General features: G+C 43.2%; 2 protein-coding genes across 4 annotated transcripts in view; one reads left to right on the forward strand and one right to left on the reverse strand.

Moving 5' to 3' along the window:
* Window positions 1–3,380, reverse strand: part of TXLNG (taxilin gamma) — a 43,355-nt gene extending 39,975 nt beyond the window's left edge. The window contains exon 1 of one of the 3 annotated variants that reach the window (XM_075850415.1): window positions 3,189–3,380. In XM_075850415.1, coding sequence (XP_075706530.1) covers window positions 3,189–3,257 — 69 coding nt within the window. In that variant the 5' untranslated portion in view covers window positions 3,258–3,380. The remainder of the gene's footprint in view (window positions 1–3,188) is intronic. The other 2 variants (XM_075850414.1, XM_075850416.1) reach the window with 2 other exon arrangements.
* Window positions 3,381–3,820: 440 nt separating this feature from the next.
* Window positions 3,821–16,481, forward strand: LOC142741008 (DNA-directed RNA polymerase II subunit RPB11-a). Its single transcript, XM_075850417.1, has 4 exons — window positions 3,821–3,993; window positions 5,567–5,656; window positions 7,572–7,746; window positions 16,302–16,481. The coding sequence occupies exons 1-4, from the start codon at window positions 3,941–3,943 to the stop codon at window positions 16,335–16,337; spliced, it is 354 nt and encodes a 117-aa protein (XP_075706532.1). The 5' UTR covers window positions 3,821–3,940; the 3' UTR covers window positions 16,338–16,481.
* Window positions 16,482–17,171: the final 690 nt, after the last annotated feature.

A 17,171-nucleotide genomic window follows, 5' to 3' on the forward strand; every position in this document is an offset into this window, starting at 1 on the left:
ATCTGAATGGACTGCAGCCCTGTGGGCTTATCAGAATGCACCCATTTGTAAAGGGAATTATTTTAATACAATTCCCTAAATATAGGGACCCTGTACAGCAGCACATGTAGTCCCGTGTGCCACCATATTCTCCCCTAGAAACAGTAGGAATACTTCCGTAACATGGTATGTAATAGATGGATCAATAAGGGTGCAGTCACACCTGGTGTAAAAATACGCCACAAAACATGCAACACTAATTTTGCAGCATAATTACTATTGAGGCTTTTGTGGCAAATTTGTCTGCTTCCAAAATCTGCAACACATACAGAAAACCCTGCGTAAAGTATTTCTGCAGCAGCAAAACTCCACACGGAAATGTAAACCATATAGGTATTTTAGATTTTTGCTTCCACCCATAGGATTACATGGTAGAAATTAAACGCAGCAGATTTTTCTGCTACGGAAAATAATGCCACGTGTGACTGCACCCCAATATGGCACTCAGCGTGAAGGTCTAATTCACACTTAGGGTTTGTCCACACACAACGGAATTGCTGAAGGAAATCCGTTGAAAGTTGCACACTTGCGTTTTTTACGGCAGAAAATGGAGCGTATTTTGCGGCGTTTTTCTAAATGTAAAGAGACATCGCCTCTGAAAAACGCAGCAATTCAGTCCACTTTCCGCAGCAGGAATTGACATGCTGTGGTCTGAAAATTTACATACCGAAGGTCAATTTCGGGTCGTGATTTTTACGCAGCGTGTGGATGAGATTTTTTACTCTGCTACGTTTTTTCCGTCCGTAATTCCAGACGGAAAAAACGCAGCAATTCCCCAGCGTGTGGACGAGCCCGTAGTGTTTTGATGTAGGTTTCTTTTTTTATCCAAATCTAGGAATGGATCTAAAAGAAAAATATAAACGGTCACTTATACTTCACTTCCCTTTAGCATTCACTACGTTTTAAGAAAAAAGAAGAAACCTGCATGAGAACGCAAAGTGTGAACTAGACCTAAGTACTAAAAACCTAAAAATGAACGAATACTCCCTAGATCACACAAGGTTGGAGCTGTTCAATGGTGAATTTACATGTTCCAGAATTTTCTGTAGTGGCTCTGGCAGCAAATCCACGTGTTACATACGGATTTGCTGCGGATTTCACACTTTGTATTTCAAAGGGTGAAATCCAAGTTGAAAATCCACAACATGCCCTGAATTCTGCACAGATTTTTTCTCTTGAAACACATAAGACCTAATTCACACAAGCGTGTTTGGTCCGTAATATACGGTCCGTGTGTCGGCCACATTTCCCGGACCGAACAAAGGAGCCCGGCTCCCTGCACTATCATAGTTACGTATGACGCTAGGTGTTACTGCCTCCCTGTGGAACTACTGTCCTGTACTGAAAACATGATTACAGTACGGGACAGTTGTCCCGCAGCGAGGCAGGGACTCTTAGCGTCGTACATAACTATGATGCTAGGAGCCCGGCTCCCTGCAGTGTGTTCGGTCCGGGAAATGCAGCCGACACACGGACCTAATATTACGGACCAAACACGCTCGTGTGTGTGGGAAGCCTAAATTTTGATTTTGAAAACACCACCCACATGCATTGTACTGTAAACTGTTGAAGACTTACAGTGTGGAATATGCACCAAGTATCCTGCAAACAAATACATCACATGATATCATCCTAATGGGGTCTTCCCACTGTAAAGCTCTATTTAAGGGGTTGTTTCCTGAGGAGGGACCCCCCTCCAAGAGCCACTCTGTAAGAGGAATGCCTACTTTGGAGGATCCGGCCTGTCCATGCATTACATGGTCGCCCATTTACTCTGATGGCCCCCATATAATACTACATTTGCCCAGTGGTGGTCGCTACAGGGTAAATGTCTGGTCAGATACAGTTTAGAGGGGCGTTAGAGAAGGACATGCAGTGATCAATGATTGTTACGGTATGTTCACACGCTAAACTAAAAACGGCTGTAAAACATGGAGCTGTGTTCAAGGCAAAACAGCCTCGGATTTTCAGCCGTTTTTGGAGCGGTTTTTCCATTGACTTAATGATAAATGGCTCAAGAAGTGACATGCACTTTTTTACAGGGCTTTTTTTACTCGCCGTTTTTAGAAACAAAATCAATGGGCAGATGTTTGGAGGCGTTCAGCCCGCGTATTTTCAGCGGTTTTTCAGAGTTTACAGCCCAAAAAACGGCTGAAAACAGGCAGTGTGAACATACCCTTAGGCTGGTTTCGGTTTAAAAGGGGTCGTCTACATTTTTTTTTGACCCTGCAGGGAAAGAACAGCCATCGGTGACCGCAGTGTGCCCTCCATGTCATAGGGACAGCTAATGCCCCTCTACAGCGTGAGCGCCCAACCAAACAGCATCCCATATCTTACCGCCCAGGACACAGAGGGTTATTCAGGTGAATGACAGGCCTTCCTGGATTTCCAAGTATCGCCAGGTTTTAGTAACATTTCACTGGTCTTGACTATTTATTATTAGAAGCCGGCCACAGGCATAAGAGATTTTGTTCAAGTTTGTTTTAAAAATAGGAACCTATTTTCCTAAAATATAAAATTCATAAACGTTATAACCACACTACTGTGAACGTGACGTCCAGCGGGTCATCAAACCCAATAACGGCTCGTGGTAGAGACGTTTCGCCCAGAGCGACATCCGTTGAGCATCTATGACACAGTGAATTGTTTACGACACATCAGATTGTCAACCTGTCATAATATCGATCAGTCAAAACTTTACAACATATCCACTAAGTTCTCCAGAAAATAATTCTGTCTGATCTCGCTCGATCGTTTTGGTATTGCGGACTTATCGGTTACATTACGAGGGCTCATGACTGCTCGAATTAGCCCGAAAAAAAATAAATTATTGCTACAACCAACACTAGATGTTGGACTACTGTAAGTATTGGTCATAAACCTGCTGGATTATGGTTTCACTCCACCGCTCTGTCAAAACCACCTGCTTAAAGGGGAACACTGCAAGGAAAGTAGATGGAAGCGCATGACTGTCCCAGCGTAAGTCGTCTTCCAGAACCATGTGAAGTAAATGGAGGGACTGGACTGGAGCCCGGGAAGACCGCAGCACAGGACGACGTGACAGGTGTGTATACGGTGCGCTCTTCCTCGTGTGTCCGCAGTCACCACACTATGTCCTATCTACTGGGTCCCCGTCCCCCTGCCATTACCTGTTCGGAGCCGTCCAGCCTTCCCGAATCCTCCACAGCGTCACTTGCTGCCTCCACCAGACACGACATAGTATGACGCAGTCTTGTAAGTGCCGCGCTATCGACACCAGATAAGTCCCTTGCGCAGCGCTTTCGCTCAGAACCCCTCAAGCCAGCAGCCAATCAGACGAAGGGCAACACAACAGAGCGCTGCAGCCTCTAGTCACGTGACCGCCCGTGCGAGAAAGCGGAAGCACCTTGGAGGCCATCTTTGAGACGGGTAAAGCATGAAAATAAAACTGCGCGTTATAATTCCGCCGTTTACACTACGTGTACATTTATGCGTTTCCTTTATGAACTACTGATTCATTTTTCTATTTCTATATAATAATAATAATTATTATTATTATTATAATAATAGTAATAAAATCAATAATGCGATTGGAGCTCTGATGTTTTCACTTGCCGACTAGCGAAAGAAATGTTTTTTTTGCATCTATAACAAACTTCTTAATATGTTTGTCTCTGTGATAGGAGGCATTTTGGAAGAGTCTTTTTATTGCATTATAACGTGATGGGCTTCATAAAAATGGCTGCTAAGGGTGAGCAATGCGCTAGATACTGGAGACACGTTGGGTATAGCCGGAAGTGAGGCTTAGGCGCGACAGTGACGTATGCCAGGCAGCGTAGTGAAGTCTTCACTGTGCTGTACGAGTGGTGCCTGATTGTGTGCAAGCTGCTATCGGGGAGATAAGTGGCCGCTCTGCACCAAGATGAACGCGCCACCTGCCTTTGAGTCGTTCTTACTGTTTGAGGGCGAAAAAAAGTTAGTAACCGGAGATTTACCAAATGTAGCACGGATAGCGGAGCTCTATCATAGTCTCTGCTCTGTCTCCTGGCTTAGGTTCAGGTTTGTTGCAGGCTCTTGAACGCACAGGAGTAAGGAATTGGCCATTATGGCTACACATGTTGCCAGTCTAGACTAAAATAAACAGCTTGGGTTTGTAGAGTCCCGCTCTCATTACCTAGACTGGATACTATTATAGCAAACTCTCAACTGTGAGCAGGACGGTGTCAGGACAGGTTATTGGCACATGGACGTCTATTCACTGACAACAAGCGTGAGGTGGAAGTTGAGCTTGTGGGAACCTTGGCAAAGCCAGATGGCCATGTCAACAGCAAATATCCGTATATCCGCCTGAAACTTGACTGTATTTGCTTTTTTTTTTTTTTTTTGTGTGCATGCAACTTTGTGTCTAATAGATCACTAGATACGGTGGTGTATTGGTTTCTATTTTTTATCATCGAAAACCGCTATCTTTAATATTATTTATTTTTACCATGATATGATTGTAAGGGCAGATTCAGACGAACGTTGCGTTTTTGCGCGCGCAAAAAACATTTTACAGCTGCGTGTGTCATCCGTGTATGATGCGCGGCTGCGTGATTTTCGCGCAGCCGCCATCATAGAGATGAGGCTAGTCTACGCCCGTCACTGTCCAAGGTGCTGAAAGAGCTAACTGATCGTCAGTAACTCTTTCAGCACCCTCGACAGTGAATGCCAAACACAATATCGAGAAACCTGTTAAAAAAAAAAAAAAAAGTTCGTACTTACCGAGAACTTCCCGGCCGTTGCCTTCGTGACGCGCCTCTCTTGACATCGGGCCCCACCTCCCTGGATGACGCGGCAGTCCATGTGACCGCTGCAGCCTGTGATTGGCTGGAGCTGTCACTTGGACTGAATTGTCATCCTAGGAGGTCAGACTGGAGGAAGAAGCCTGGAGTTATCGGTAAGTCAGAACTTCGGTTTTTTCTACAGGTTCATGTATATTGGGATCGGAAGTCACTGTCCAGGGTGCTGAAACAGTTTAACTCTTTCAGCACCCTGGACAGTGACTATCTCCTGACGTCGCGTACCGGAAATTTTTTTGCCGTGTTCGGCCGAACCCGGTGAAGTTCGGTTCGATTGTCCGGGTTCGCTCATCTCAAAGACACTCCATTTGGATGTTTGGAAACAGAAAAGCACGTGGTGCTTTTCTGTTTACATTCATCCTTTTGACAGCTGGTGTGCTGTTTCAGTCGGTTCGCACGGAAGTGCTTCCGTGCGACCTGCGTGGTTTTCACGCACCCATTGACTTAAATGGGTGCGTGATGCGCGAAATACGCGGAGATATTGAGCATGTCGCGCTTTTTGCGCAGCTGACAAACGCTGCGCAAAAAGCACGGACTGTCTGTACTGCCCCATAGACTTGTATTGGTCTGTGCGTGGCGCGTGAAAACCACGCGGCCCGCACGGACCGAATACACGCTCGTGTGAATCCCCCCTAAGCATGAGATCTAGATAGCCCAAGACGACAGTAAATTGTAACGCTGTTTAATTTTTATCTTTCCCTCTGTAGGATAACAATTACTAAGGACACAAAGGTGCCAAATGCTTGTCTGTTTACAATAAACAAGGAAGACCATACAATAGGAAATATAATTAAATCGTAAGTTACAAAAAAAAAACACGTCATTTTTTATTTTTTTTTAAAGGGAATTCGAGACCTCAAAGCTGCTGACAGCGCTATATTGGAAGGGGAATTGGAAACATATCCGAGAAAATGGTTTAAGTCCACTGACATGCCGATCGCAAGTTCAACTAAGGCGGGCACTGATATTCAGGTGCTCCGGCACTGTAAGCTGCCTGCCCCACGACTGCTCTGAGTAACGGCACTAGTGGTCTCCGTTTACAATGCTCTCCGCCTCCCGTATATAGCTTTGTCAGCAGTTTTGATGCCTCACGACTGCTGACAGGTTCCTTTTTAAGTGTTAGTCCAGTTGTGCTCTCCCACTTCTAATTAATTGGATGATACTCTCCAGGTGTCGTATGATTGCCAAGGCAACTGTACTGTCCGGCGTTCAGAAGCATCTCCCCACGCCCGATGTGGACTGACATGTTAAATATCATTTGTAAGATCACCTGAAGTTACCAAAGACTGAGCGATTCTGATGACACGTTTTGTTCTGGTCAGGAGCAGAATTGTCAGGGAGAACTTGTGTAGATCCAAATCACCAAATCCTACACCTCCTACATATTCTAACACTCCATCTAACCGAAATCACAATGGCAAATGTCATCAGGCTCAGTGGTGCAGCCTCAAGCTTTAGGCCTGTAACTCCAAGACCTCTGGCAGTGGCTCTTTCTTCCTGGGGCAATAAGGTTATGTTCACACAGTTTTTTTGACGCGGAAACCGTGGCAAAAACTGTCCGAAATTGCCTCCCATTGATTTCAACGGTTGGTGGAGGTGTTTTTTTTTTTTTTTTTTTTTTTTTTCCGCAAACAAAACGCTTGCAGGAAAAAGAAGTGACTTGCCCTATCTTGATTCGTTTTCCGCCTCAAAAACCCCATTGAAATCAACGGGTGACGGAAAATCAAGTTTTTTGATGCGTTTTTGGCAAAAAACGCTCGCTGTATTTTCCTTTGCTAGTTGATGAGGTAAAAAAGCGGCAAAAAAGCGGCAAAGCATAAAAAAACCGCCTGTGGTGCAGAACCCAGGATCAAGCGTACAGTACTTGCAATGTATATGCAGCCAAGTGAGCAAAAATGACATGTCTCCTTGATGCATGGACGATGGTTTTTCATGGTGGGTGCTTCTTCACATTGCCCCGTACAAGCGCTGAGACAAAGATTGTAGGTTCTACTGGGGAATCTAGCTCATGAACGTCTGTTGCTGCTGGACACTATTCACACTGCTCCCATTTGAGGATTCATTCCACCAGAATCAGTAAGATGCAACAAATGGAGAAAAAAATAATTTGCAGCTTTTTAGTTCTTGGAAGGTACTAGTTATCCTAGATTCAGCTGTTAGTTAATTTTTAGGGCAATGCTCCCTGCAAAAAAGTATGGAAAATAGCACTCATCCAGAAAGAAGAAAACTGTCTCTATAGTGCCATCTATAGGTGGAGTCTAAAAGCATGACTCGGGTTATCAGCCAAACCAGACACACCCATCTGTAGACAGCACTGTTTGAGTTATTGCTCCTCATCAGTACAGAATAGCGCTCTGATTGGCTGTGTGATATGCCATGTGTACTGGCTCTCGGAAGGTACTGATTCTCCTTGTGGAGGTTCAGCTGGTACGGAGTCTTTAGGGCAGTATGCAAAATAGTTCTAGGTGGCAAAGTAAAACCTCTCCAAATACCACCCCTTTGAAAAGACCACCCCTGATATAGACCAGATTTTCCTGTGATGGATTTTCTATTCCCTTATCTTTTTTTATATTGTAAGTGGACAAACCCTCGAAGGTCATTTTTTACATTCATTTTGGATGGTTATCGAAAAGAGGTTTCACTGTGTAATGTTCTCGCGTATCATATAATTTATTTCTGCAGAACGTATGTGATATTCTGTCTATTTTGCAGGCAGCTGTTAAAGGACCCTCAGGTGCTCTTTGCCGGATACAAAGTACCCCATCCCCTGGAACATAAAATTATTATAAGAGTCCAGACAACCCCAGAATACAGTCCGCAGGAGGCATTTACCAATGCTATTACAGACTTGATCAGTGAGCTGTCCTTGTTGGAGGAAAGATTTAGGGTATGTACTAAGCTGGGTAAATATTGGGTATCCCAGTAATCCTTAAAGAGGCTCTGTCACCAGATTCTCTAACCCCTATCTCCTATTGCATGTGATCAGCGCTGCAATGTAGATAACAGTAACGTGTTTTTTGTTTTTTTTAAAACGTTCATTTTTGGCCAAGTTATGAGCTATTTTATATATATGCAAATGAGCTTTGAAATGGACAACTGGGCGTTTTTATTTCGTATGTCCAACTGGGCGTGTATTGTGTTTTTAACTGGGCGTGTTTATGTGGATGACGCTGACCAATCCGTGACCAGTCAGCGTCATACACTCATCTCCATTAATTTACAAGCAGCACAGCGTTCTTACTAGAACGATGTGCAGCCAGATACACAAGTGTCCTGATAATGAATACACATGACCTCCAGCCTGGACGTCATGTGTATTCAGAATTGTGACACTTCTGAATCTTTTCTGTGAGATGGCAGCAAGAGAAACGAAATCTCGCGAGATTACGGAGCTAAACAAGATTTCGTTTCCCTTGCGAGTCAGAAGTGTCAGGATTCTCAATACACATGACGTCCAGGCTGGATGGTCATGTGTATTCATTATCAGGACACTAGATTAACGTTAATCAAGTGTCCTGATAATGAATACACATGACCATCCAGCCTGGACGTCATGTGTATTGAGAATCCTGACACTTCTGAATCTTTTCTCTGAGATTTCCAGCAACGGATTACGCGCGGCTTGCTGCAATCTGACAGAAAAGAGTCAGAAGTGTCAGGATTCTGAGTACACATGACGTCCAGGCTGGATGGTCATGTGTATTCATTATTAGGACACTTTTTGTATGTGGCTGCACATCGTTCTAGTAAGAACGCTGTGCTGCTGTGTAAATGAATGGAGAGGAGTGTATGATGCTGACTGGTCAGCATCATACACGTAAACACGCCCAGTTAAAAACACAATACACGCCCAGTTGGATATAACGAAAAAAAAACGCCCAGTTGTCCATTTCAAAGCTCATTTGCATACATATAAAATAGCTCATAACTTGGCCAAAAATGAACGTTTTAAAAAAAACAAACAAAAAAACACGTTACTGTTATCTACATTGCAGCGCCGATCACATGCAATAGGAGATAGGGGTTAGAGAATCTGGTGACAGAGCCTCTTTAACTGTCTTTAGCTATTTGCTCTGTCTTATAAATCATTCATCGCATTAGTGCTCATAAAACCATTCCCACTGTATAAAATGCTGCCCCTAGAATTTGGTAGAACTGAATTTTACTGAGCTTTCAAAAACAGAATTGAGATTGCATTATAATTGTAAAGTTATAGATCGATATGTGTATGTATATATGTACAGAACTCCTAGGTATATAGTATGCACATAGTCGTTTTGTCTCCATCCATTCAGCATAATCTATAGCTAAACGGTTTACAGTAGATATTAAATGCACATATAAAAGACTTCTTACTGTTGTTCACACTGGTTTCATAGTTCTCTTTTTTACAGAAGCCATGACCATTTTAAATGAATGTCCGACCATGTATTTCATGGACGCACCGGGTCTCCGTTTTGGCACAAGCAAAGGGACCTACCTCTTTGATGTCCATATGATGTAATAGGGCATGGACAGGGGTTGTTTTGATAAGTCAACCACTTTTAGCTTATCATACACATTTAGCAAACCATCCTAAATTGACACACAGAGGCTGACTACAGAATACATAGTAACTATAGTCCAGTATATAGGTTTTTGCTTCAGCACAATCCAAACCTATGTCTTAGGCCCCATGCACACGGCCGTTCCCGTAATCACGGCCAGCGATTGCAGGAACGGTCGGCCGCCGACTGCCACCCGCATTTTCTGGCCGTGCTCCCATACAAAGAATGGGAGCACGGCCCGCAAAATGCAAAAGAACGGACATGTTCCATAATTTTCGTAACCTTTCTACGCCACGGACACCCATCCGTAGCAATACGGAAAGGTGCCCGCATTCAATGGAAGTGAATGGGTCCGTTTTTGCGGTCTGCAAAAACGGAGGTTTATTGCGGTCGTGTGCATGGGGCCTAAGTATTGGTAGACGCTCCAAAATTTGGAAGTGTATGTGATTAGAGGAGCATCTTTTTTCACTTCGATGTTTGGACACCAGCAGATCAGACAAACGTGAGGGTCCTATCTTTAATCTTCTAGTTGTTTTCTCCAAGTTACTACAGCTTTCATGGGTATATTAGAGCATGTATTATATGCCAATCTGCCAGAGACGTGTAACCGCATTGCATTTAACCCCTTGAGGACCAAGCTCATTTTGCCCTTCAGGACCAGACCCATTTTTTCAAATCTGGCCTGCCACTTTATGTGGTAATAACTCCAGAATGCTTTTACCTATGAAAGCGATTCTGAGATTGTTTTCTCGTGACATATTGTACTTTATGTTAGTGTAAAACATTCGTCGATAAATTCAATTTTTTTGGGTGAAAAACACCAAAATTTTGTGAAATTGCAAAAATTTGCATTTTTCTGAATTTAAATGTATCTGCTTGTAAGACCGTTATACCACACAAAATTGTTGCTAGTTAACATCCCCCATATGTCTACTTTGGATTGGCATAGTTTTTTGTACATCCTTTTATTTTTCCAGGACGTTACAAGGCTTAGAACTTTAGCTGCAATTTCTATATTTTTACAGGGGCCAGTTCAGTTAAAGCAAAGTAGAGGTGAAATGTTCAAATAAAATTATTTTTTTTTGCAGAAATAAATTTTTAATCCATTTTGTTTTTTTTTTATTTTTTTTGGTAACACAAAGTTTTACCAGAGAAATGCAACTCAATATCTATTGCCCAGATTCTGCAGTTTTTAGAAATATCCCACATGTGGTCCTAGTGTGGTAATGTACTGAAGCACCGGCCTCAGAAACAAAGGAGCACCTAGAGGATTTTGGGGCCTCCTTTTTATTAGAAAATATTTTAGGCACCATGTCCGGTTTGAAGGGCTCTTGCTGTGGAAAGCCACCAAAAGTGACCCCATTTTGGAAACTACACCCCTTGAAGAAATTATCTAGGGGTATAGTGAGCATTTTGACCACGCAGTTTTAATCGACATTCTTTCAAAGATTATGTAGGTTTAGCTAATTTTTTCTAATTTCCCCAAGGACTAAAGGAGAAAAAGCACAACAACATTTGTAAAGTAATTTCTCCCGAGTAAAACAATACCCCACATATGGTCATAAACGTCTGTTTGGACACACGGCAGGGCTTAGAAGGGAAAGAGCGCTATTTGGTTTTTGGAGCAGGAATGGTTTGTGGCAGCCATGTCACATTTGCAAAGCCCCTGAGGGACCAAAACAGTGAAAACGCCAAAAAAGTGACTCCATTTAGGAAACTACACCCTTGAAGAATCCATCTAGTGGTGCAGTGAGCATTTTGACCCCACAGGTGTTTCATAGATTTTATTAGAATTTGGCAGTGAAAATAAAAAAAAATCAAGATGTAGTTTTAGCTAAATTTTTCATTTTCTCAACAAATAAAGGAAAAAAAGAACCCCCAACATTGTAAAACAATTTCTCCAGAGTAGAGCAATACCCCACATGTGGTCATAAACTGCTGTTTGGGCACAGAATAGGGCTCAGAAGGGAAGGAGCGCCATTTGGCTTTTGGAGTACAGATATTGCTGGATTGGTTTCTGGGCGCTATGTCGCATTTGTAAAGTCCCTGTGGGACCAAAACAGTGGAAACTCCCCAGAAGTGACCCCATTTTGGAAACAATACCCCTCAAGATATTTACGTAGGGGTGTAGTGCGCATGTTAACCCCGCAGGTGTTTGACAGAAATTAGTGTGCACTCGATGTTGCAGAGTGAAAATGGGATTTTTTTCCTTAGATATGCCAATATGTGGTGCCCAGCTTGTGCCACTATAACAAGACCGCTCTCTAATTATTATGCTGTGTTTCCCGGTTTTAGAATCACCCTACATGTGGCCCTAATCTTTTGCCTGGACATTCGACCAGGCTCAGGATAGAGCGTACCATGTAAAATTGAGCATAATTTGGCGATTTACACAATTACAGAGGCGCTGATGTGAAATAATAAAAGAAATCCCTGAGAAGTGACCCCATTTTGGAAACTGCACCCCTCAAGGCATATTTATTAAGAGGTGTAGTGAGCATTTTCACCACACGGGTCTTTTCCAAAAATTATTGCGCTGCGGAATGTGCAAAGTAAAAATTAAAATTTTTCCCTAGATATGCCAATTCAGTGGCAAATATGTTGTGCCCAGCTTGTGCCACTGGAGACACACACACCAAAAATTGTTAAAGGGGTTCTCCCGGGTATGGCAATGCCATATATGTGGAAGTAAACTGCTGTTTGGGCACACTGTAGGGTTCAGAGCGGAGGGAGCGCCATTTGGCTTTTGGAGCGTGGATTTTGCTTGGTAATAGTTTTTGTTTGAGTATTACTGGTGTTTCCGTTTATAATGTGGGGCATATGTGAGCTGGGCAGAGTATATAAGGGGCATAGTCAGGTGGTATAATAAGGTAAAAAAAATAATCCATAGATGTGTGTTACGCTGTGACACAATCCTTTCTGCACAGGCCGGTGTCGCACTGATAAATGTCCTTCCTTCTTATCCCCCTTTTGGTCCACACTCCGCACCTTTGCAGTTTGCTGAATTTTGCTGGGAAAGTGTTGTCCTGGTATAATACGGGCGCCCTCGCTTCCAGCAGATATGTTTGGGCCCTCCCCTTCCTGGTTCCTTAATTTTAGGGCCTTGATAATTTGCCTCTTGAAACAGAAGAAATGTTCCCCTCGGGCTGCACAACTGGATATTTTTCTTTCGTGATGTATAGGAGCCTTAACTAATTTTATTTTTTCATAGACATAGTGGGATGAGGGCTGTTTTTTTGCGGGACGAGCTGTAGTTATTATTGGTACCATTCTGGGGTACATGCGACTTTTTGATCACTTTTTATCCTATTTTTTGGGAGGCAAGGTGACAAAAAAACAGCAATTCTGGCATCTTTTTTTAGTTTTTTTTTATACAGTGTTCACCATGCGTTATAAACTACATGTTAATGTTTTTCTGTGGGTCAGTACAATTCGATAAGACAAAGTGACCAAAAAAACGTCAATTATGGCAGTATTTTTTTAGTTGTTTTTTTTAAAGCGTTCACTGCGTCGGATAAATAACATAATAATTTTTAGCGTTCAGGTCGTTACCGTCGCAGCGATACCAAATATGTATGGTTTATTATTATTTTTTTTAATAATAAATGACTTGAGAAGGGAAAAAGGGGGCGATTGTGTTTTATTTTATTATTTGAAACTTTTATTGTATTTTTTGCAATTTTTTTTTTACACTTTTCTTTAGTCCCTTTAGGGGACTTGAAGATCCAACTGTTTGTTTGATGTTCTAATACATTGCACTACCTATGTAGTGCAATGTATTGGAACGGTCCGTTCACTGACAGCAATCCGATCACTCTCCGCCTCCAGGCGGGCCTAATCTGCTTCCATAATGGCAGACAGGAGGCCATTGTTAGGCCTTCTGTTGCCATAGTAGCAGTTGGCAGCCTTGCCATCGCATGGCAGGCTGCCGATTTGCTACAAACCGCTAAGATGTAGCAATCGCAATGGATCGCTGCATCTAAGGGGTTAATGGCAGGAATCGGAGCTAGCTCCGGTTCCTGCCGATACAGCGGGGTGTCCATTGTAACATACAGTGGACACCCACTGCTGATGACGCCGGCTCAGCTTCTGAGTTGGAAGCTGAGCCGGCACCATCTTGCCGATGGTACCGGAAGCCTTTTTTATGCCCCGCCGCCAAGCGGGGCATGGGAGGCTTCCGTTGATGGCAGACCGGGAGGTAAGTATTGGGCCTCCGATCGCCTTTGCAGCCACCGGCAATCCAGCGATAATGTTGCTGGGGTGCTGGTGGCTAAAAACTCCTCACATACTGCGATCTGTATTGAACGCAGCATCTGAGGTGTTAATCGGCCAGAGCGGAGGCTAGCTCCGGTCCTGGCCGATACCTCAGGGTGCCAGCTGTAAAATACTGCTGGCAAACGGCGGTGATGGCGCTGGCTCAGCTCCTGAGCTAGCTCCATCTCCTTCACGTAGTTACGTGGAAATGCGTTAAAACAGTTACCATCACGTAACTGTACGTATATAAAATTAACATGGAAATGTGCCCTCGCTAGGAGTCCCTGGAATCCTCAAACAGGGGTGGGATTTAAATTTTTAACAGGGTCTCTGTTTTACCGACAAAGACATACGCTCCTGTGGTAGGGGGTTCATGGTGTATCGCACTATGGAAAGTGATTCTAATAATCAAATAAAAGGATTACAATATTACAAATGCACCCTATATTAAAGTGAACTCTAAATAAAGAAACTCGCTGTCCAGAATGTTTAACTGGATTTCCACACTATGTATATAATTATATGAGCATATTTACCTACCTACCCACCCACACTCATATTAAACGTACACATTATGTATTGACCCATATGTGCACATTCAATATCCTAAGCGTGCAAAGACCATTTATTTAGGCTGTGCACTGTAAGGGTGGAGTACAGTGCGTCATGCTCCGTAAGCCGCAGCAAATTTCCCAGCTAATGCACAGATACTGTGCCAGAACCAACTCAGTACATAAATACAGCGCCCGAACCAAGCTCAGCACACATGTACAGTGCCTGAACCAAGCTCAGCACACATGTACAGTGCCCGAACCAAGCTCAGCACACATGTACAGTGCCCGAACCAAGCTCAGCACACATGTACAGTGCCCGAACCAAGCTCAGCACACATGTACAGTGCCCGAACCAAGCTCCGCACGTATGTACAGCACCGGAACCAAGCTCCGCACATAGAGCCAAGCTCGGTCCGTACGTCCAATGCCAGAGCCAAGATTGGAATGTGCTGCAGTGTGTGAATGGAACTACAAAGAAAAACAGCAAATGGGAACCTAGTCGTATGTTGGTCTCAACCACTACCTGAGCAGAGGCTTTACACCCCTTCCTGACCGGCCCATTTTCAAGTTTTAGCCATGTGCCGATTTAAAAGCAAATTGTTCTTCTATTACTCCTCCAACCTACATGTATTTGGTCTTGTTTTTCTCAGAACGTGTTTGTCTTCCATATTGTATAAAAAAATAATAGATATATTTTACTTTTTAAAAAATGTAAAGGAAAAAAGGGAAATAAAAAAAAAAAAAATGTGATTATGTAATTTTTTTTTTTCTTTTACATCTGGAACATGCGACTCGGTAAACACCCCTCAATACATATTTGGCAACTTCTGCCGACTTTGACAATACCAAATATGTGTGCATTTCATACACGCTGGGCATAAGGCTGAGCTTATAATGAATTTTTTACGTTTTGCTGCGTAAATCGCGACGTTTCCATTCTGTGGGTTTTGCTGCATATTTCTGCAGAATTACAGGGATCTCATTGTCTATGCTGGTACAGTATTATTCTGCGGTTTTGCCGCTCGCAAATATGCGTGGCCAAACCGCACATAATACACATCGTGTGCATTGACCCTGAAACTATACTATGTATATGAGATAGATAGATAGATTAGATCGATACAGAAGATATGAGATGGATATCAGCTAGATATTACATAGACAGATAATTACACCGACAGAAATATATTTATCTTATTATATACACTGTTCTCCCTTCCTGACAGCCTGCCAGGAGAGGGAGAAGTTACAGGAGGGGGGGAGGGGGTGTTAGGGGGGGAGGGACAAGGGATCACCGCGAGGGGGGGTGGAGGTGCCGCGAGGATTGGGAAGCACTGCCGACAGGGAAAGTATAGTGATCATTGTGACGGTTGTCACAATGATCACATGCCCAGACCTCACTGATTGGTCTCTGGGCAGGGCTCCATGATGACAACTGTCTAGAGACTGCTGTATCACGGAGTTAAATGCCGCTACAGAGCGGCAGACTGCATATCTGCAGGACGTTCTGGACGTTTATAGTCAATGGGCGGTCTGCAAATGGTTAAAGAGGACCTACTGAGTTAGTGCGTTTTTTTTTTCTGTACTTGTGCGCCCCCTGTTGCTCAGCCATGGACCCCTCCTTTATTTAGCATCCAATATGGAAATGACTCGCTAGCTAGGCAAGTGGGTTTGGCCGCCAGAGATTCTTAATGGGCGGAGCTACGACTGAGCCGCTGATGCTGACCTATCAGCGTAAGGCTGTTTCCTAAAGACAGTGTTCAGCTAGCATCATCGCGTGAGACTACGAGGTCAGCGTCATAGGCTCAGTGGTAGCCCTGCCCATTAAGAATCGCTAGCGGCCAACCCCACTTGGCTAGCCAGCGGGTCACTTCCATATTGGTTGCTAAATAAAGAGGGGTCTGTAGCTCAGCAACGAGGGGACTCACAAGTACAGGACAAACACCGCTGGACTCAGACACAGCGGCTATTAGGTTAGACCACTAACTCAGTTTGTAGGACCTAGTGACAGGTCCTCTTTAATAGATTATATTATACAAGTCTTATGCCAATACTAATGTTTTGCCATATCTTCTTTTTTTTTTTAGGTTGCCATTAAGGATAAACAAGAGGGAATTGAATAAATTTACCTGGAGAATGTGTCTTCTGCTATGACTTTGTTGCAGCTGCAGGATGTCCCTTTTCTGTGGGGAATTGATATGAATAGCATGTGTTGTTGGTGTGTTTTTTTTAAATAAAATAACTTAATCTTCTTTTTTTTTTTTAAATGTTTGAATTTTATTTCTAATTAATTCGGGACTTATCTCACAAAGACAACTCCTTTTATTTTTTTAAAATAAGTGATCTACACTTATGGCAGAGGGAAGACTCAAGACACACTAAAACATCTGTACCTGCATAGGGTAGAACGCAACACTTCTACATTCTCAAGTAAAACGGCTCACCAGTATGATCAATTGATCACTCCAGCAGTGGCGTTTATGCCTTCCCTAGTTCATACTTGCCCATGTGTATAGGATTTAGTTCTGGGGAAATGTAAAAGTAAATCTAATTGTCAACTGCAAAATGTGAATGGACCATTAGGCCAAGATCACACACGCAGTTGGTGGAGTCAAAGGCAGAAGTGGATCCAAACAAAAGTAAAGGTATAAAGAAAAAACAGATCTCCTTTCTTTTGTGTCCACTCATGTGCTTGGCTCAAAACAACCCAAATTCTCACAACTGCGTGTGATCATGGCCTTTGGCCGCTTTTACTCAGCAGTGTTTTGGTCCAAACCATGGAAGAGGAACAAGTCTTTCCATTCTACTTCTCTGTGTAGGCTCCACTGCTAGTTTTGGCATCCAAATACTGATGCAAAATATGGGCGTGTGAAAGAAACCTAAGGTCATGATCACACACACAGTTTGAATGCAGTTTTTGGCTAATTTATTTGAGCCAAAGCCAAAAGTGGATCCAC

The sequence above is a fragment of the Rhinoderma darwinii genome, chromosome 2, assembly GCF_050947455.1.
Source record: "Rhinoderma darwinii isolate aRhiDar2 chromosome 2, aRhiDar2.hap1, whole genome shotgun sequence".
Taxonomy (NCBI): Eukaryota; Metazoa; Chordata; class Amphibia; order Anura; family Rhinodermatidae; genus Rhinoderma; species Rhinoderma darwinii.

Coding starts and splice junctions, on each gene's coding strand:
- LOC142741008 (XM_075850417.1), top strand. CDS start 3,941: ATGAACGCGCCACCTGCCTTTGAGTCGTTCTTACTGTTTGAGGGCGAA. Junction 3,994..5,566: donor CTGTTTGAGGGCGAAAAAAA/GTTAGTAACCGG, acceptor TTCCCTCTGTAG/GATAACAATTACTAAGGACA. Junction 7,747..16,301: donor TGTTGGAGGAAAGATTTAGG/GTATGTACTAAG, acceptor TTTTTTTTTTAG/GTTGCCATTAAGGATAAACA.